At 53.9% G+C, this 15,993-nt stretch overlaps 8 protein-coding genes across 8 annotated transcripts; 5 read left to right on the top strand and 3 right to left on the bottom strand.

The window, feature by feature from the left end:
• Positions 1 to 101: 101 nt before the first annotated feature.
• On the top strand, positions 102 to 2,081 carry BGZ61DRAFT_338768 (uncharacterized protein; the record flags this gene model as incomplete). Its single annotated transcript, XM_046239159.1, has 5 exons — positions 102 to 258; positions 404 to 926; positions 982 to 1,306; positions 1,364 to 1,561; positions 1,611 to 2,081. The coding sequence occupies 5 exons, from the start codon at positions 102 to 104 to the stop codon at positions 2,079 to 2,081; spliced, it is 1,674 nt and encodes a 557-aa protein (XP_046111593.1).
• Positions 2,082 to 2,908: 827 nt separating this feature from the next.
• Positions 2,909 to 5,349, top strand: BGZ61DRAFT_470319 (origin recognition complex subunit 3 N-terminus-domain-containing protein; the record flags this gene model as incomplete). Its single annotated transcript, XM_046248065.1, has 6 exons — positions 2,909 to 2,959; positions 3,015 to 3,230; positions 3,279 to 3,352; positions 3,406 to 3,640; positions 3,696 to 4,157; positions 4,210 to 5,349. 6 exons carry the CDS (start codon positions 2,909 to 2,911, stop codon positions 5,347 to 5,349), a joined length of 2,178 nt encoding a protein of 725 aa, XP_046111592.1.
• A 1,358-nt stretch (positions 5,350 to 6,707) lies between these two features.
• Positions 6,708 to 7,160, top strand: BGZ61DRAFT_337376 (uncharacterized protein; the record flags this gene model as incomplete). Its single annotated transcript, XM_046239042.1, has 1 exon — positions 6,708 to 7,160. One exon carries the CDS (start codon positions 6,708 to 6,710, stop codon positions 7,158 to 7,160), a length of 453 nt encoding a protein of 150 aa, XP_046111591.1.
• A 418-nt stretch (positions 7,161 to 7,578) lies between these two features.
• BGZ61DRAFT_525031 (Sec62/63 complex, subunit Sec66) lies at positions 7,579 to 8,418 on the bottom strand (the record flags this gene model as incomplete). The annotated part of the gene is made up of 3 exons (XM_046252695.1): positions 7,579 to 7,851; positions 7,913 to 8,214; positions 8,298 to 8,418. The coding sequence occupies 3 exons, from the start codon at positions 8,416 to 8,418 to the stop codon at positions 7,579 to 7,581; spliced, it is 696 nt and encodes a 231-aa protein (XP_046111590.1).
• Positions 8,419 to 9,138: 720 nt separating this feature from the next.
• BGZ61DRAFT_338611 (NPL4 family-domain-containing protein) lies at positions 9,139 to 11,268 on the top strand (the record flags this gene model as incomplete). The annotated part of the gene is made up of 4 exons (XM_046239147.1): positions 9,139 to 9,222; positions 9,281 to 9,405; positions 9,464 to 10,907; positions 10,969 to 11,268. 4 exons carry the CDS (start codon positions 9,139 to 9,141, stop codon positions 11,266 to 11,268), a joined length of 1,953 nt encoding a protein of 650 aa, XP_046111589.1.
• A 463-nt stretch (positions 11,269 to 11,731) lies between these two features.
• BGZ61DRAFT_437061 (uncharacterized protein) lies at positions 11,732 to 12,476 on the bottom strand. The gene is made up of 2 exons (XM_046244062.1): positions 12,018 to 12,476; positions 11,732 to 11,938 (listed from the first exon to the last, which is right to left on the bottom strand). Exons 1-2 carry the CDS (start codon positions 12,355 to 12,357, stop codon positions 11,769 to 11,771), a joined length of 510 nt encoding a protein of 169 aa, XP_046111588.1. The 5' UTR covers positions 12,358 to 12,476; the 3' UTR covers positions 11,732 to 11,768.
• A 526-nt stretch (positions 12,477 to 13,002) lies between these two features.
• On the top strand, positions 13,003 to 13,829 carry BGZ61DRAFT_470315 (uncharacterized protein; the record flags this gene model as incomplete). The annotated part of the gene is made up of 3 exons (XM_046248064.1): positions 13,003 to 13,035; positions 13,113 to 13,259; positions 13,374 to 13,829. 3 exons carry the CDS (start codon positions 13,003 to 13,005, stop codon positions 13,827 to 13,829), a joined length of 636 nt encoding a protein of 211 aa, XP_046111587.1.
• Positions 13,830 to 14,421: 592 nt separating this feature from the next.
• On the bottom strand, positions 14,422 to 15,474 carry BGZ61DRAFT_470314 (uncharacterized protein; the record flags this gene model as incomplete). The annotated part of the gene is made up of 1 exon (XM_046248063.1): positions 14,422 to 15,474. The coding sequence occupies one exon, from the start codon at positions 15,472 to 15,474 to the stop codon at positions 14,422 to 14,424; it is 1,053 nt and encodes a 350-aa protein (XP_046111586.1).
• Between the last annotated feature and the right edge of the window lie 519 nt (positions 15,475 to 15,993).

Here is a 15,993-nt window from a genome sequence, read left to right as displayed (position 1 = left end):
CGATACGCGACCCGTTACGCGTTCGACTATCTTTTCCCGGCTGGAACCTGCGTTCCGCTTCTGTCATCTTGACCTGATTCGCATCGTCACTTTCGTCCGCCATGGCAGATCAGCCCAACGAGAAGACCGAGGTCGCCGCTCCTGTTGCCGACGCGCAGGAAGCTCCCGCCACCGAAACCAAGCCGACCGAATCTTCGGTTGAGGAGAATGCCGCAAAGACCGACGGCGAGAACAAGGAGGATGCCAAGCCCGCGGATGGTAAGTTGCATTTCACGCAAATCGCGCGTATCGCGCCGCTTTCTACACGCTTGTTACGATTGCAGGTTGCCTGTTCACGTGGCCGTTTCCCCTCGGCGCGTTCTGCCGATTTTCGAATTCGCGCTGACCTGCTTGCGCTTCCTAGAACCCAAGGCGACCGAGAGCTCAGAGAAGACAACTGAGAGCGCGACCGAGAAGCCCACTGAAGCTGAGGAGAAGCCCGCTGCTGATGGTGGCGATATCGAGATGAAGGACGCGACCGAGGAGCAGGTCGCCGAGGGGCCCGAGGCGGACAGCGCTGCTCCCCCTGCTGATGGCGAGACTGCGCCTGTTAGCGCTACTGTTGAGACCCCGGCGGGTAAGGGCAAGGGCCGTCGCAAGTCGGCAGCCGGCGAATCTAAGGGCAAGACCCTGAACAGGAAGAATTCCAAGGCCCGGCTCACTCACGCCGATGCGAAGCCTGGTGACCATTTCCTTGTGAAGCTCAAGGGCTTCCCAGCGTGGCCCGCGATTATTTGCGACGAGTCCATGCTCCCTCTGGCGCTCGTCAACAGCCGCCCAGTTACTGCGGCTCGCCCCGATGGCACCTACGCTGAGGCTTATGCCGATGGCGGCAAACGTGTCAACGACAGGAGCTTCCCTGTCATGTATTTGCACACCAACGAGTTGTAAGTTTTCTAAGTATATAATGGCGCGTGGACAATTGCTAACGAGGCCCCGCAGCGGTTGGGTTGCCAACAAGGATCTCACTGCCCTTTCCCCTGAGAAGGCCGAGGAGACCGTTACCGAGAAGATGCGAAAGGACCTGAAGGAGGCATTCCACCTCGCGGCCGAGAACAACCCGATCGATCACTACAAGGACATACTTAAGAAGTTCCAGGACGAGATGATTGCTCAAGAGGAGGCCAAGAGGGAGGCTGCTGCTACCCCTAAGAAGACTAAGAAGGGCAAGGCTAAGGCAGTTGAAGAGGACGAGGATATGGCCGATGTGGACGACATCGAGGAGAAGCCCAAGTCTAAGAAGCGCAAGGCCGAGGAAGCTGTCAGCGTAAGTACCGCCAATCTATGGAGTGCATTAGGAATAGTGCTAACACATGGACACCAGACACCTCAGCGACCCGATTCTGTCAAGAAGCCAAAGATCAAGCTTAACACGTCTACGCCTAAGGCTAATGGCACCCCTAAGGGCAAGGACGAGTCGGCTGCCAAGTCCAAGACCAAGTCAAAGAAGAACGGTGACAAGAAGGCTGAGGCACCCAAGGAGTCCAAGATGACTCCCGAAGAGCGACGGAACCGCAAGGAGGTAAGCATCATTGCTTTAATGACACGAAATATACTGACAATTTCCTTAGAAAGAGGTTCTGTACCTCCGTCACAAGCTCCAGCGCGGGCTCCTGGCCCGGGATCTGCCACCTCAGGAGTCTGAGATGAAACAAATGTCCGAGTACATCACGATCCTGGAGAACTTCAACGACCTCGAAGTCTCCATCATCCGCACGACCAAGATTAACAAGGTCCTCAAGGCGATCCTGAAGCTCGAGTCAATCCCCCGCGAGGACGAGCTTCACTTCAAGGATCGTTCCCAGTCGCTACTGGATAAGTGGAACAAGCTGATGGCCGGCGACTCGGCATCGACCCCAACTGCCACTAACGGTGTCAATGGCAAGGCCGAGGAGAAGAAGGCCGAGGCCAATGGTGTCAAGGAAGACACCGAGGAGCCCAAGAAGGACGAGCCAGAGAAGAAGGAGGCCTCTGAGCCAAAATCCGAGGCTGGCGAGGATGACGAGAAGCCAACTTCCGACAAGGTACATTCCCCTTCATGATGTCTCGACTCGTGTTTGTCTAACCGAATCCAAGGCTATCCCAGAGGCTGTTGAGGCTACCGCTTAAACGCGCGGTTCTCCAAGTCACAGAATGGGTATCTGCTACCTGGTTGAGCAGGGGAGATTTTAGATGCGATTTTTCTTTTTGGCGCAATGGTTTTCGGTTTTCTCTTTTCTTTTATCTTGCCAAAAGTGACATCACCTAGCTCTTTGAGTTTCTGTATGAATATTTCGCCGAGGGGGCGATTAAAGCGCGCGATGCCTGGCGGTAGGCATCGTCAGTTCAGCAAGGTCTTGAGCTTGGAACTACCACGCACACGCCAAAGGACGAGGTGGCTGGACTGTACAAATGATGACCGGGGACGTTACACCAAAGCTAGTTGACTTCCCTCGAGAGGACAGTAGGGACGGCCGAAGGGGTGAATGGATTGCTTGGGACGTTGGGGAGGCGCCTTGAGCTTGTGCGGATTTGCATGGGTTGTGGTGGTTAAGAATGCCATCGACGAACGGCTTTCGAGACTGGGGCACAGAGGCATGAGGGTTCTGGAGATTAGGAGCATACAAATGAACAATGCGATACAAACTTAGACGTAATCTGTTCATTATTTGCGTGTCCCTGATGTGATCTGTGCAAGCCTTGTGGTTGTTGACTCGTGTGTAGGTGGACAACAGACGCCCCTGGCAACGATTAAGTACAGTGCGAAGTACAGTGTACCAACGCGTCTCGGCTCAGAAAGACGCGCTTCATTCAACCTCGACCATCGATCGACATTGCACGCTCCACGGAGAACTCCTTGAAGAGTTGATTCGCTTTGAAATCGGTGAAAATGGCGCCGGATGAAGTGAAACAAGATGTTTACAAACAGGAGGATCACCAGGTAGCCCATATTTCTGCCATTTCCCGGTGACTCGAGTGCTGACACATGTCGCTAGGTGGCCTACATCTTCGATCCTGACAACAACGAGCCTCGCAATGAGCGGCCATCCAAGCGGCGGCGGGTCTCAAAACAGGCTGCGGCAGCCGTGGACTCTATTGAGAATGCATCTATCTTCACGCCGCTGTTGAATGGAGCCGAGACTCCTGGATTCGTGCAGCTGAGAGAGGCCGCTTTTCATGAGAGCTGGGCCAAGATTGATGATCGCATCAAGGTATGTGACCTGGCCTCAATTATCAGGGACAGCACTCATATTTTTTAGGGTATCTTGCGAAGCTCCAACCAGGCAACATTGGACCAAGTGAGCGCATTTGTGGCCGAGGCTAAGACGGCATGGTGAGGAAATCAGTCTTCATCATTGGACTGGCATTCGGCTGACAGACTTGTAGCTCGGATCAAGTTCCCTCTGCGTTCGTCATCACAGGACCCAACATTGCCTCGCAGGACCTTCTCTTTGAGCAGATGTCAGAGACCCTCCAGCGCTCCACGCCTAGCAGATTTGTGAGGCTGCGGTCTTCTGAGGCATCCACATTGAAGGCCACCTTGAAGAAGATTATCCGAGATGTCACAGCTAGAGTGTCTGATGACGAAGATGACGACTTGGAAGTTGGGGATGGCCGAGAGGTAAGAGTCGGTCTATGGGTGACAAACCGGAATATCCAGTACTCACTACTATTAGGGTCGGCGGTATCTCAACTACGATCTTGAGGCATTGCACGCCTTTATCAAACCACAGGACTGCGAGCACATATTTGTCGCCTTTCAAGACAGCGAGGGTTTTGACAGCAGCCTCCTTTCTGAATTGACGGTGTTATTCCAGTACGTCAACACCCATCAATCCTCTGATCAAACCACTAAATTCTACAGCTCCTGGCGGTCACGGATTCCCTTCACGCTGCTTTTCGGTATCGCCACATCAGTTGAACTACTTCAGGCTCGCTTGCTGAAGTCTGCATGTCAGCTCATCTATGGCGCGCAGTTTGACGTTATCCAGACATCTGCGATTCTGGAAACTGTCTTCAAGACGGCCGTGGCGGCGGCTGATGCCCCAGTTCACCTAGGACCATCGCTTCTTCGCAGTATGCTGGATCGGCAACATGACCAAGTTTCCGGTATCCAAACTTTTGTCATGTCACTAAAGGTGAATTCCATCACGAGATTGCTTGCTGTGCTTCACTAACTGTATAAAATAGTACGCCTACATGTGTCACTTCTACGCAAATCCCCTTAGCGTATTCATTTCTCCTGGTTCCCAACCGTTCGATGGGCTGCAGTCTGAACATGTTGAGGCAACTAGGAACACGACTTCGTTCCGTGACCACGTGGAGCGAGCGGTCGAGAAAGGTACTCCGGAAGATCTTTCTCTCGCCAGGTCGCTCCTTGAGAATGACGAAGCTTTGGTGGCTGCAATGAGGCAAAGTGTCGACAACCGAGAGGAAGATGCTAGCGAATTTCTCCGTGCATTGTTGATTGTTCGAGCAACTGGCGCGCAAGACGATGAGTTCTCGAGATCCTACGTTGATGCAATGGAGGACGGCATCACAATCTCAGAACAATCGAGTGTTGTGGATTCTGTGCGACGGATGGACATCATAGAGATTAATGTCCTGGTTCGTCGGGTCATAGCGATCTTGGAAGAAGGTGACGTCGACCTCGGACTCGGCCCAGCGGTTACTCGTCCTGAACATGCTGAGGTGCGAGACGGTCTCACGAAGCTTCTTCTTGAGATTGAAGATCTCAGTGCAACAGCCAAGGACAAAGAAATTACCTTGCGGAGTAAATACAGCGGGCAGGGAAGGGTGATGCGCACCACAGTTATCGCGCAAAGGGTTCAACTCAGTCAAGACTCGGCTACCTTGACCGCGGAGGACAAGCAATTCACTGACATTGTCGACAAGATGACGGAGCTGCTGATCTCATATGTTCACGTCTCTAGCCCGATGTCTGCGTTTCTTTCAGAGAGCTGGGTGTACGACTCGCGAACACCTGCACGGGATGTTTTCGTGCCCCGGCCGCGGGTTGTTCTCGAACGCAGTCTCACTCGCCCACATGACTACCTCTCATGCGCATGTTGCAAGCCGGGCGAGGAAGGCATCCAAGCAACTCTCCCCGAAACGGCGCTCCTGTACCAGTTGTATCTCGAAACCAGCAGCCTCATCAACGTGGCTGATTTGTGGTCCGCCTTTGCTACTAGGGTCGTCGGTGACGAGGAGACGGATGAGCGAAAGGCCCTAGTCATGTTCTACCGCGCTCTGGCCGAATTAAGGGCCCTGGGTTTCGTCAAAGCGAGCAAGAAGAAAGCGGATCACATTGCCAAGCTCAAGTGGCTTTGAAGGGTAGAGGGAAGTGGGGAAGCGATTCATTCAGCGAGCCAACGCAAATAATTGGTCTTTGTAATTCAGCATGGCGGCGAGATAGGAGAACAGCAGAACAGGAAGAGAGGAGAGACAATCGGGTGAGGCCGGGCTGCCATATCCTACTTTATAAGACACGATGCCAGCTGCACAAGACGCAGTGCACAACATTCCACTTTTGCAGGTCGGTTTGCAACGGCGACGTCGGCTATTTCGGTCCGGCTAGTTCAAGCGTCGGCCATGTGAGGCCGCAAAACTTGACCAGTGTCGTCACATCTGAGACATCGCGACTAGGGGCGTCGTGTCGTGGCGTTTCCCGAGCGCCAACGCATCCAGATATGCAGCGCGGAACAGACGCCGGGAGCGGCGACTCGCCACCGGCCATCATGTGAAAGACGTCGGTCTCAGAAGCGACGGCGCAAAACTCACGGGGAGCCCATCGAGGCCGTGTTTCGAGCTTCGCTTTGAGTCAGGGCGGCCAGTCACATTCCGCGCGGGCGTCTGCCTGTCTCTCTGTCTGTCTCTCTGTCTCTCCGTCTGACTTTCTGTCTCTCTCTCTGTCGCTGCGGCTTCTTCTTACTGACTCCGTTGTCTCATCTGCCTCTGTCTCTCTTTCAGGCGCCCGCTGTTCGCCCAACCCGATTGCGTCCCCGCCCCGACGTTGACAGCTAGACCGTCCGGCTTTGTCTCACTCGCGCCCACACACCAACTTTTAACCCTGCGCCGCGTCCGTCCAAAGAAACTGCTGCCGTTCCCGTTGCCGGACAGGAGGAGGGGACCACCGGCGAGTCCTTCAAAGCGCAAGCGGTCGGTGCTGCGCTGGCGACAAAGGCCGCTTTTCCCAGAGCAGCTGCGCGGGGGCGCTGGTTCAAAGAACGGGTTCGGTCACAATCATGAGAGACTGGCTGCTCGCGATCCCTGGCCGTCATGGGTTCTCATACAAGAGGGCCGCCGGCGCCGGGGGTTGGGCAGTTCTATCGTTTCATTGTGAGATACGCCTCTTCCTTGCTTAATATCCTCGTCGCTCTCCCCACTCGCCAGGTCGTCTCCAGCAACTCAGTAGCAGCAGTACTAGAGTTGGATTGAGCCATTAACTGGAGGCTGGAGTCGTCACTGCTATAGCACTAAACGCTCAACCCGATTCACCCAAGGAGCACACCTCTTCAGCGAACATTCACTACTCGCAATCGCATTCGTTCGACGTCACCAACTAAAGAGCTCTGCCAACGACACAAGCACGACAGAGCTAACCCTTGCCGAAACCACCACCACCACACACACACACACACACACGCACGCACGCACACACACGTCGCCTCACATCAAACTCCTTCAAAATGATGCGAGGAGAGATCCCTTCGCGACACCGCAAGTCGTTTGTCCACCGACGACTGGCCAAGAACCCCAACTTGGCCCTCAAGCTGCAGCAGATGGCGCTGCCTCTGGCTCCCCTCATCGAGTTGGACAAGGGCGGCGTCCATCCGGCATTCCCCAGGACGGTGCTCAACTTCTGGCTCCTGACGGACGAGCAGCTCGAGTCGCTTGCCCAGTTCTACCACCAGAAGACGCCCAACGAGTTCAGCCGCCTGTACCCGTGTCCCATCACCTGGAGCCCCGACATGACGCTCGAGGAGAAGCGCCGCAGGATGGGCAAGTTCATCGGCCTCCGCGGCTGCGAGTCGCCCATTATGCTGAAGACGGAGGAGGAGATTATGGCCGAGGTCCGGTTGGCGAGACAAGCCGCCGAGGAGGAGATGTGGCGACGAAAGCGGTTCCCTTGGCAATCCTGAGCTGCCCCATGAGCATTAGACGCGGCGTTTATTGTATTTTCTGTTCCGGTTCCGTTGTCTCACGATGATGGGTACCTTTCAGTCTTTTTGGAGTTTGTAGTTGGTTGCATTGGGCGAGTTCAGGCTGCATTTCCGAGAACAGGTTTACAGGCCAGCGCATTTGTTGCATTTAAAAAGCATAACATTCCGGAAAGGGGATGTATCAATATATCAGTAGACAAGCCCATGAGGTACCTAAAGTTGTTTTCAAACCCGCAACGCCGGAACTTTGTTTCCCCTCTCCTCTCCCTATGCATGCATGTACCAGTTCTCACGACAGTTGTTGTACAAAATGTGTCTCAAGACGCCCTTGTACCGTAGATACTCAACATCGCACTCGCCCTCGCTGTTTAGCAACCGTATTATGATTCCCTCGCGTCTATTTCTTGCCGCCCTTCTTCTTGCTCTTGCTGGGGGTGTCGACCAGTACGGCGTCATCCTCACTGGCGGCCTTGGACGGGCTTTGCTCGGGGCTATCGATCTCCTTCATGAAGTCGCTCTGGATCTGGCTACGTCGCTTCTCCCACCACTTCTTCTCGGATTCGGTCTGGGAGAGGAGGTCGTCAATCTGGGTGCGGATGGCGACGTTGGCGGCCATCTCGTGGGCGGACTGGAAAATTGACTGTCCCCAGTTGGGGGCGAGGGCATTGGCCTTTTGAGCACCAGTCAGTAATTGCAAGAGGAGGAAGAGTCCAGACGCAATCTGTGTTTACCTCTTGAACAACATCCCTCAGTTCCGCCTCCATCTCCTTCTCGGCGCGCTGGAAGCGTTGCCACAGGTCATCGCCCACACTGCCCCTCTGCAGCAGCGAGCTGCAGGCCTGCTTGGCGTTTTTGATCTGGATGAGACGGCGGATGTCCTCGACGGCGCGGCGGAGGAGCGCGGCGCGAAGGACGCTATCGGGGATGCGAGGCGTCTTTTCGCCGCCCTCTTCGGGCTGCATGTGTAGCAGCGACAGGTAGACATTGCGCTGGAGATGAGGGCCGAACCACGGCGCGAGGCTTGCGCTTTCGGCTATTCACGCAGAGGCATTGTTAGTTTCTGGGCGCGTCCTTGGGGGAAAGCAACACGGGTTAGGATCGTATGGGGGAGCGTACCAGCTTTGCGTTTTCGGTAGATGGTCGAGAAGGTCATGAGGGCACCGGCGAGGACAATCACGTAGGCGAACGGAAGGGCAAGGCCCTTCCAGTCGATGTCGAGGAAGGCGGGCAGAGCCATGGCGGAAGATGAAAATAGCAGCCGAGGGAGTGACGAGAAGGCGAAGGAAAGGAACGAGCGCACGGGGAAAGCGAAGGTGGTGGTGGTCGCTGGTGTCGCTGTTGTCCAGAGGCTGTGGGAGTATTTCCGTGTCAATTTACACCGTGGCCACCCAGACAAAGAACAGCTTCGCTTCTGGCCAGATAATCGCCCACCGTCAGTCGCTGATGCTGTGGCGCTGCAGCCGACGACCCTTGTAGTGTGGCGCATGCTCTTCAATGCCGGTGTCGTCAGAGCAAGCAGAGCGTACCCGGAACATGGTTGCCCCGGGTGCGGCCACTATAATTCAGTGGCCAGGGTTGCCTACTAGGCTCGTCCAGGCACCGCCTGATGACGCTGTATGATTGCTGAGAAAGCGCCGCGTTCTTAGTACGTACCTGGGTCTTTTGCACTGTCTTAGAGCTGCATCCCCCACTGTCACCGTCGGTTCAGTGAGCTTCCACGCCACGGCTTGAAGCTCTACTTCTCTGCTTTAGCCTTTTCTTCTTCTCTACACCACCTCGCGAACCACTCTCACCACTCACTCACTCACCTGCACCCGTCCTCTGGTCGCTGAGGACACCGCCCAGCTGGCTGCATATCTGCCAACAGACCATCCTTGATCACACGCCTCAAGACAGCAACCCCGCCAAGCATCTCCAGCTCCATCTCCGATCGCCCGCTGCCGAGGACGTCGCCGCCATGTTGCTGCGTCTCCGAGGACCCGATGGCATGGCTCGCCTGACCATCGAGCCAACAACTACTTTTGGAGAGCTGGGGAGGATTGTGAGTCCTGGCTCGTGTGCCATGCGTGCCCAACACTAACCAACGGCTCCGCTTCCAGCTTCTCGAGCAACTTCCCAAGACCGTCGATCCCAAGACCATCACTCTGTCCAACGCACCCAACGGGGGGGACTCGAAGCGACTGGGCGATATTGTCAACTTCAAGGTTGGCCAGATCGGTCTCAAGTACGTGATTCGTGCCTACGCCGCCCTGTCCAGTCTCACCATAGCTTACCTTTGCCAGGCACGGTGACCTCATCTTTCTCGGATACCAGTACGCCGATGCCACCAATGGTGAGGCAGCCACCGGTGCCTCAGCCAGACTCAACGGCAAGCCCGTCTTGCCAACCGAAGACTTGCCTATCAACCCGAAACCCGAGCGCATCGCCCGCCCATGGGAAGTGGTGCGCCAGTCCGCCTTGGACGACCGATTAGACAGACTCGACGGCAAGATCCCCCGAACCCGCGACCGCATGTGCCGCCACGGCCCCAAGGGCATGTGCGACTACTGCCAGCCCATGGACCCTTTCGACCCAGCATACCTCGCCGAGAAGAAGATCAAGTACTTGTCCTTCCACTCCTACCTCCGAAAGACCAACGCCGCCACAAACAAGCCCGAGCTTGGAGCCTCGTACATACCGCCTCTGGTGGAACCCTACCATCGAGTTAAGCACGAGTGCCCGTCTGGGCATCCTCCGTGGCCCGAGGGCATCTGCACCAAGTGCCAGCCCAGCGCCATCACCTTGCAACCACAGCAATTCCGTATGGTCGACCACGTCGAATTCTCGTCACCGGCCATCATTGACACATTTATCGACACTTGGCGAAAGACGGGCTCCCAGCGTCTAGGGTACCTCTATGGAAAGTATACAGAATACACCGAAGTCCCGCTTGGCGTCAAAGCTGTCGTGGAGGCCATTTATGAGCCCCCTCAAGTTGACGAGGTTGACGGCATCACGACGAATGCTTGGGAATCCCAAAAGGAGATCGACCACGTCGCAAAGTTGTGTGGACTGGAACCCGTCGGCGTCATCTGGACCGATCTGCTGGATGCTGGAAACAGCGATGGCTCCGTCGTGTGCAAGCGCCATGCCGACTCCTACTTCCTTTCATCCCTTGAGATCTGTTACTCGTCGAGGCTCCAGGCGCAATATCCCAAGTCTTCCAAGTGGAGTGATACCGGCAGCTTCGGCTCCAACTTCGTCACATGCATCATTACCGGTAATGAAGACGGCGAAATTTCCATCTCATCATACCAGATGTCCAACGAATCCGTCGAAATGGTCCGAGCCGATATCGTCGAGCCAGCTGCCGATCCCAACGTCATGCTTGTTCGCGAAGAGGAGGAAGATGACGGCTCCACCAGCCGAACACGATATATCCCTGAAGTGTTTTACCGCAGGGTTAACGAGTACAAGGCCAATGTTCAGGAGAACGCCAAACCGTCCTTCCCGGTCGAGTATCTCTTCGTGACACTAACTCACGGCTTCCCCGCCGAGCCAAAGCCCATGTTCACCCAGCAAGGATTTCCCGTCGAGAATCGCGAGTACATCGGCGAGAGCCAAGAACACTCCTCCCTCGCCAAGTCTCTGAAACTATCATCTGGTCAAAAAGCCAACGGTGATGGGCAAGAAATGTCCAACTTCCACCTCCTGTGCTTCATCCACCAGATGGGAATCCTCTCCAAGGTACGTTTCCTCCTTAGCATTGCGCTCTCCTCAACGAGAGTTATCTGACGCTGCCTCATAGGACGAAGAATCTCTACTCTGCCGCGTGGCAAGCCAGCATGACCTCTCCGATACGTTCCAACTCCGCTCTACCGAGGGTTGGCAAACCCTGCAGGCCATTCTTCAATCGACTGGTGAGCGAATCCCCAAGCGTTCGCGAGAGAGCAACGAAGCTCTCGCGCCCTCCTCCTCCTCTTTGTCCTCCTCGTCTTTTCAACTGCCTGTTCGCGACTCGGGTGAGCCCCTTGCTAAGCGATTTGCTGCTTTCAGGCTGAACGAGCGTCGAACCTTGTCGGACCGTCCGCCGCCCCCGTCAGAGTGACCCAGCGCAGGGCAAGCAGTGAGAGATTTCATATGGATCGAAAGCGACCGAGGCAGATGGTCATATAGGGGTTTGTGTTTTGCGAGCATGGCCATTGACAGTTGCATGTGTGACTGGGGCGGCGTTTTGGCGACAGCAAGGGTGTACATTGGAAGGGGAGGCGTGTTTGGCTTCGACTTTGTGGCATTGCTTGACATGTAGAGGGCGGACAAGTATCATGATGTTGCGTATACAAAAAAGCTCAGGCAGAATCGGCCTTCGTGAAGTGCCACGAACAGCGACATAATTCAAAAGACATCAGTGACGGTGAAGCGGATAGAATAGTTGATGTCGGGAATGCAGGGTCCAAGACAATATACCACACAATACCAATCAACGGGAAGATGAACTTTCTTAGTACTGCCATTTGCACACACACCTCACTCAATCCTGATGATAGCTATCTATCACTCTAATATAGCAGTTCAAGAAAAGGTATATTAGTTTACCTGAGGTTTAGCTTAAGGGGCTTGCTGTGTGCGAATAGTAGAGTACTGTAGATACTCATTGACAAACCCACTCTCTTGAATTACAATCTTCTGACGAGCCGCATTATGCAGTCCATCCAGGTCTCTCATGCAAGAAGGTCCAAAAGCGCCGACTTGGAAGCAAGTATCGAATATCAATGCACCTGTTCCCACGGTTCCACCAGTTAATTGTTGCGCAATATAAGCCGACATCAGCAGCGGCGCCACGATTGGAGTACGTACCGCAAGTGGCAGGTGCTGGGCGAAGCAGGGATAGTGGGCCTCGATGTTCGGATATGGAAATTCGGCATGACGCCCTCTCCCCAACAAGACGGTCGAGACGGCAGCCGCCGCAGATGGTACTATTTGATGATTGATGTGACTGCTTATCCAGGTCAATACCCAGGTTGATATCCAGGTCGATAGGTGCACAGTTCGATATTTGTCCTTGTGTCCGAAAAGTGGCGTGACGGACAAGGAAACAGCAAAGGAAGGGTGGTGGCCGAACCTGGGGAAGGAGTTGATCCGAGGCACTTGCCCCACGTTTAAGCCCAGAGAGAACGGGCACAGCACAAAAGCACATGAACAACGCAACACCAGGCGGTGGAAACGGCACAAGTCTCTCCTCTTTTGGGCGATTCGACGCCGTCTCCGCTGCGTCAAGAGTCCTTTTTCTTTCATACTTTATTCACTCGCATGTTCACTCCCTCTCTTTTACTCCCTCTCTTTTACTCCCTCTCTTTTTCACTCCCAACGCATCCCCCCCTCCCCTCATTCAATTCATCGATCGGCCTCGGCATATAACAATCACCCGCCGCCCCATCTCGCTCCGCCCATTCTTCCATCCCATCCATGCGCCGGCCATTTTGCCCCCATATTTTCCTTCCCACCGCTTTAGATGCTCGCGTGCTGGGACCACTTACCAAAATAACTGCAACCAACCGACGACGTGCATTACTTAAGTACCTCTACCTAACCACCACGCCAAAGCTGCCTTACCAGGCTGTTTGTTAGCTACCTACCTTACCTACTACCTCTACTACTACCTGCCCACGGGCCATCCCTTCGCTAATTGGCGCTTCCGTATTCGACTCTCGCTCTCATTCTCACCCTCACCAGGCCTCCTGTCGCGTGCTGCTGCTTTAACTCTTCGTTGCAACGCCAAAACGCCAACCTCGAAAAACTCTCCTTTGCACTCCCCGCCTCCCTCGCCACATCTCAATCAATCATGACGCTGGATCTCGAGCACCACTTGACCTTTGTGAGCTCCCCATATCGTACTCTGCCTTGCATTGATCCTCCATCTTGACTTGCTCGACCATGACTTCCCTTTTCTAGACCTTGGTCTTGGTCGCCTGTCTTGCTCCGTCGCCCTGTGCAACTCCACTAACGCCCGCTCAGTATGGTGCCTACCACCATGATTCTGTCAACATCACCATCCACATGATATGTGTTCCCCTAATTCTGGTCTCGGCCTTTACCATGGTTCGTCTTCCATCTCGTCTTCCCTCTCATCTTCCCTCTCATGAACCCCCTACCCGGCCCTGCCGAAACCCTCAATACCCCGTGCAGATCTCGTATTCTAACAACCTCTCTCAGGCCACATACACCGGAACTCTCATCCAGACCCCAACGTGGCTCACCGTTCCCTACCTTGATCTCAACCTTGGCACAATTGCTGCTTTTGTCTATGCCTCTCTCTACCTTCTCCTGGAGCCATTTGCTGGCTTCATCCTCGCCGCTTTCTGCATGGCCGGCGCTGCCTTTGGCAACTACATGCGCTCTCAAAACCCTGAGCCTACCTTCCAGTGCGCATTGGCTCTTCATCTCGTCTGCTGGATCATGCAGTTCATTGGCCACGGCGCATTTGAGGGTCGTGCCCCCGCTCTTCTTGACAACCTTGCCCAAGCTCTCTTCCTGGCACCTATGTTTGTATGGCTTAAGATGCTGTTCATGCTTGGCTACCGCCCAGAGCTGCAGGCTCGTGTAGAGAAGAAGGTCCAGGAGGAAATCGCAAAGTTCCAGGCCAAATCAAAGAACGGAAAGGCCCAATAAATCGCCTAGCCTGCGGTATGTTATCCTCGAACACAAGCTCAAAACGTGGTCAAGTCATCGAGGCAATGACATATATCAAAATCCGAGACGGAATCTATCATCTCTAGGTTCACCCAGCTACAAGGAACCATTTCGGCTTCAACAGGTGAGAAGTGATGACTATAATCTTCCTAATTAGGAGGAAGATCTGGTGGTCTCCCCTCGGGGAGACGGGTACATTCCTAGCTCCTACATGATCTAATCGAGCGTTCTGCAATTGCTTTCCAGTTCACATTACTTCATTTGGTCACTCCCTTTCTATTTTCGAAGGATCTTGTCACAACTCAGCATGCACAGTCTTATGGTGGGAATATGTACGATAAAAAAGTCTGTTATAGGATGGAGAGACTCGCGGGGAGTTTTCACCAATGCAAGCAAAGTCATTACTGAATGATTGCGTTATCATTCAAGCCTACGGTCTAGTCTAGAGTGGAGAGTCTACGAGTTTCCTCCTACAAGTTTCCTCCTACAATTCTCCCTCCTCCAAGTTTCCCTCCTACCAATTTCCCTGCTGCCACTTTCCTTGCTCCAAATCTCCCTGCTGCAAATTTCCTTACATGTCTCGCTCCTCCATTCGTGCTCTCGCGCAGACAAAAGACTCATGCGAATCCTTGCGGCGAATCCCGATCCACCCCAATAGTTTCTTTCCCACCTTGCTGACTCTCGATTTGCGCTTCAAGGAAGCCTCCTTTGTTTTCACTTGCCCATCGACTGGCCCGATGCCGTGTTGAGCCCAGGGGGTTCCTGGAATCCCCTTGCTGGCGTGCTGAGCCTCGCTCGCCTCAGCCGGCGATATGAGGTTACCAAATTGATGTCCGTGATGGGGAGGGGTGGTGGGAACTCGCCTGATCCTACCTGCGTCTGGGTTGGCGCCGCTCGCCATGACGTTGCCCCTCATGCGTGCTTCAGTCACAGGATACCGAATGTCGTTGTACACACCTTGGCCTGGGCCCTGAGGTTCTGGGGGGGCCTTCCACCAAACCAAGTTCTCTCCCTGGGTCTGCTGTTGTTTCTTAAGACGTCTGCCTTCGTAGATGTTCTGAGTCGACACACGATGCTCCTCATGGCGGCTTTGTCCTAGCATCTCTCTGATCTCAGAGATTTCATTCTGAAAGTTGTTGTTGTTAGTTGTGGCTGTTGGCTGACGCCCTGGCTGAAATGCTGTCTGGGGCTGATAGTTTTTGTTCTGTAGGGGCCACTCGTTGATCGGCTTAGACATACAGGCTGTGCATGCCTCATCCAGGCGCTGCATCCCCGCCTTCATGCCGTTACATCCCTTAGTAGGGAAGAGGGCCTCGATTAGAGGACCACCCTTGCGGGGCTTCGCGAGGCGGCATGGGACCCGCTCTCGCTTCAGGTGGTGGCATTTGAAGATGTATACCTGATAGCACATCGTGGCGGTGGTGTCGAAGTGTTTCTCGATAGGTTCGGTTGGCAAGTTGGTGTAAGTCGAGTTGGTGTAAGTCGAGTTGATTGTCGGTTGTCTCGGCTGATGCGCATCAGATGATGCCTCGTGCCGGTTTTTGCAGTTCCAAGATCGAGATGGATTGATGGAGGCGCGAGTGAAATGACTTATAGGACTTTGGGCAAGCTGTTCCCTGAACATTGTGTCCTCCTTCACTGAACACCATCATCCTAGGTTGCCATATTTTCTATTCATCGAGTCCCACAATATCTATCTAAGTAGGGCAAACACAAAGTTTTCAGAGCAATAAGACTTCTGCCTGAAAAATACGGTTGGTTGGGTTCATCGTTGCCGCATTGCTTGGTGCTGTTCCCAAGTTTGAGTGTTCTCAAGATATGAGTGTTTAAGTTAGTCTGTCAAGCAGAACAAGCGGAACATGTCAGTCATATTTCAAGATCTCACTATTCGCACATATACACACTATTGTTTGCATATATACGTACCTGTCCCAATATTAATGAAAACTCTCAATGCATTTAATGCGGCAGGTTGGGAAATAACCCATTCTAAAACTTATTCTTAGTATTTATCCCACCTAATGATTATATTTATTAGGCTAGGCCACATTGAATTTATCGGGATTTAGTCTCAGACTGTAGACAACGGTTACTATCGACGGGTGACTTAATTAGGTAGAATGTGTGTCATTGGCCTTTATCT

The sequence above is a fragment of the Ilyonectria robusta genome, assembly GCF_021365365.1.
Source record: "Ilyonectria robusta strain PMI_751 chromosome Unknown BGZ61scaffold_1, whole genome shotgun sequence".
Taxonomy (NCBI): Eukaryota; Fungi; Ascomycota; class Sordariomycetes; order Hypocreales; family Nectriaceae; genus Ilyonectria; species Ilyonectria robusta.
The sequence above is the reverse complement of the archived record's forward strand: the minus strand, read 5'-3'. Positions and strand labels throughout refer to the sequence as shown.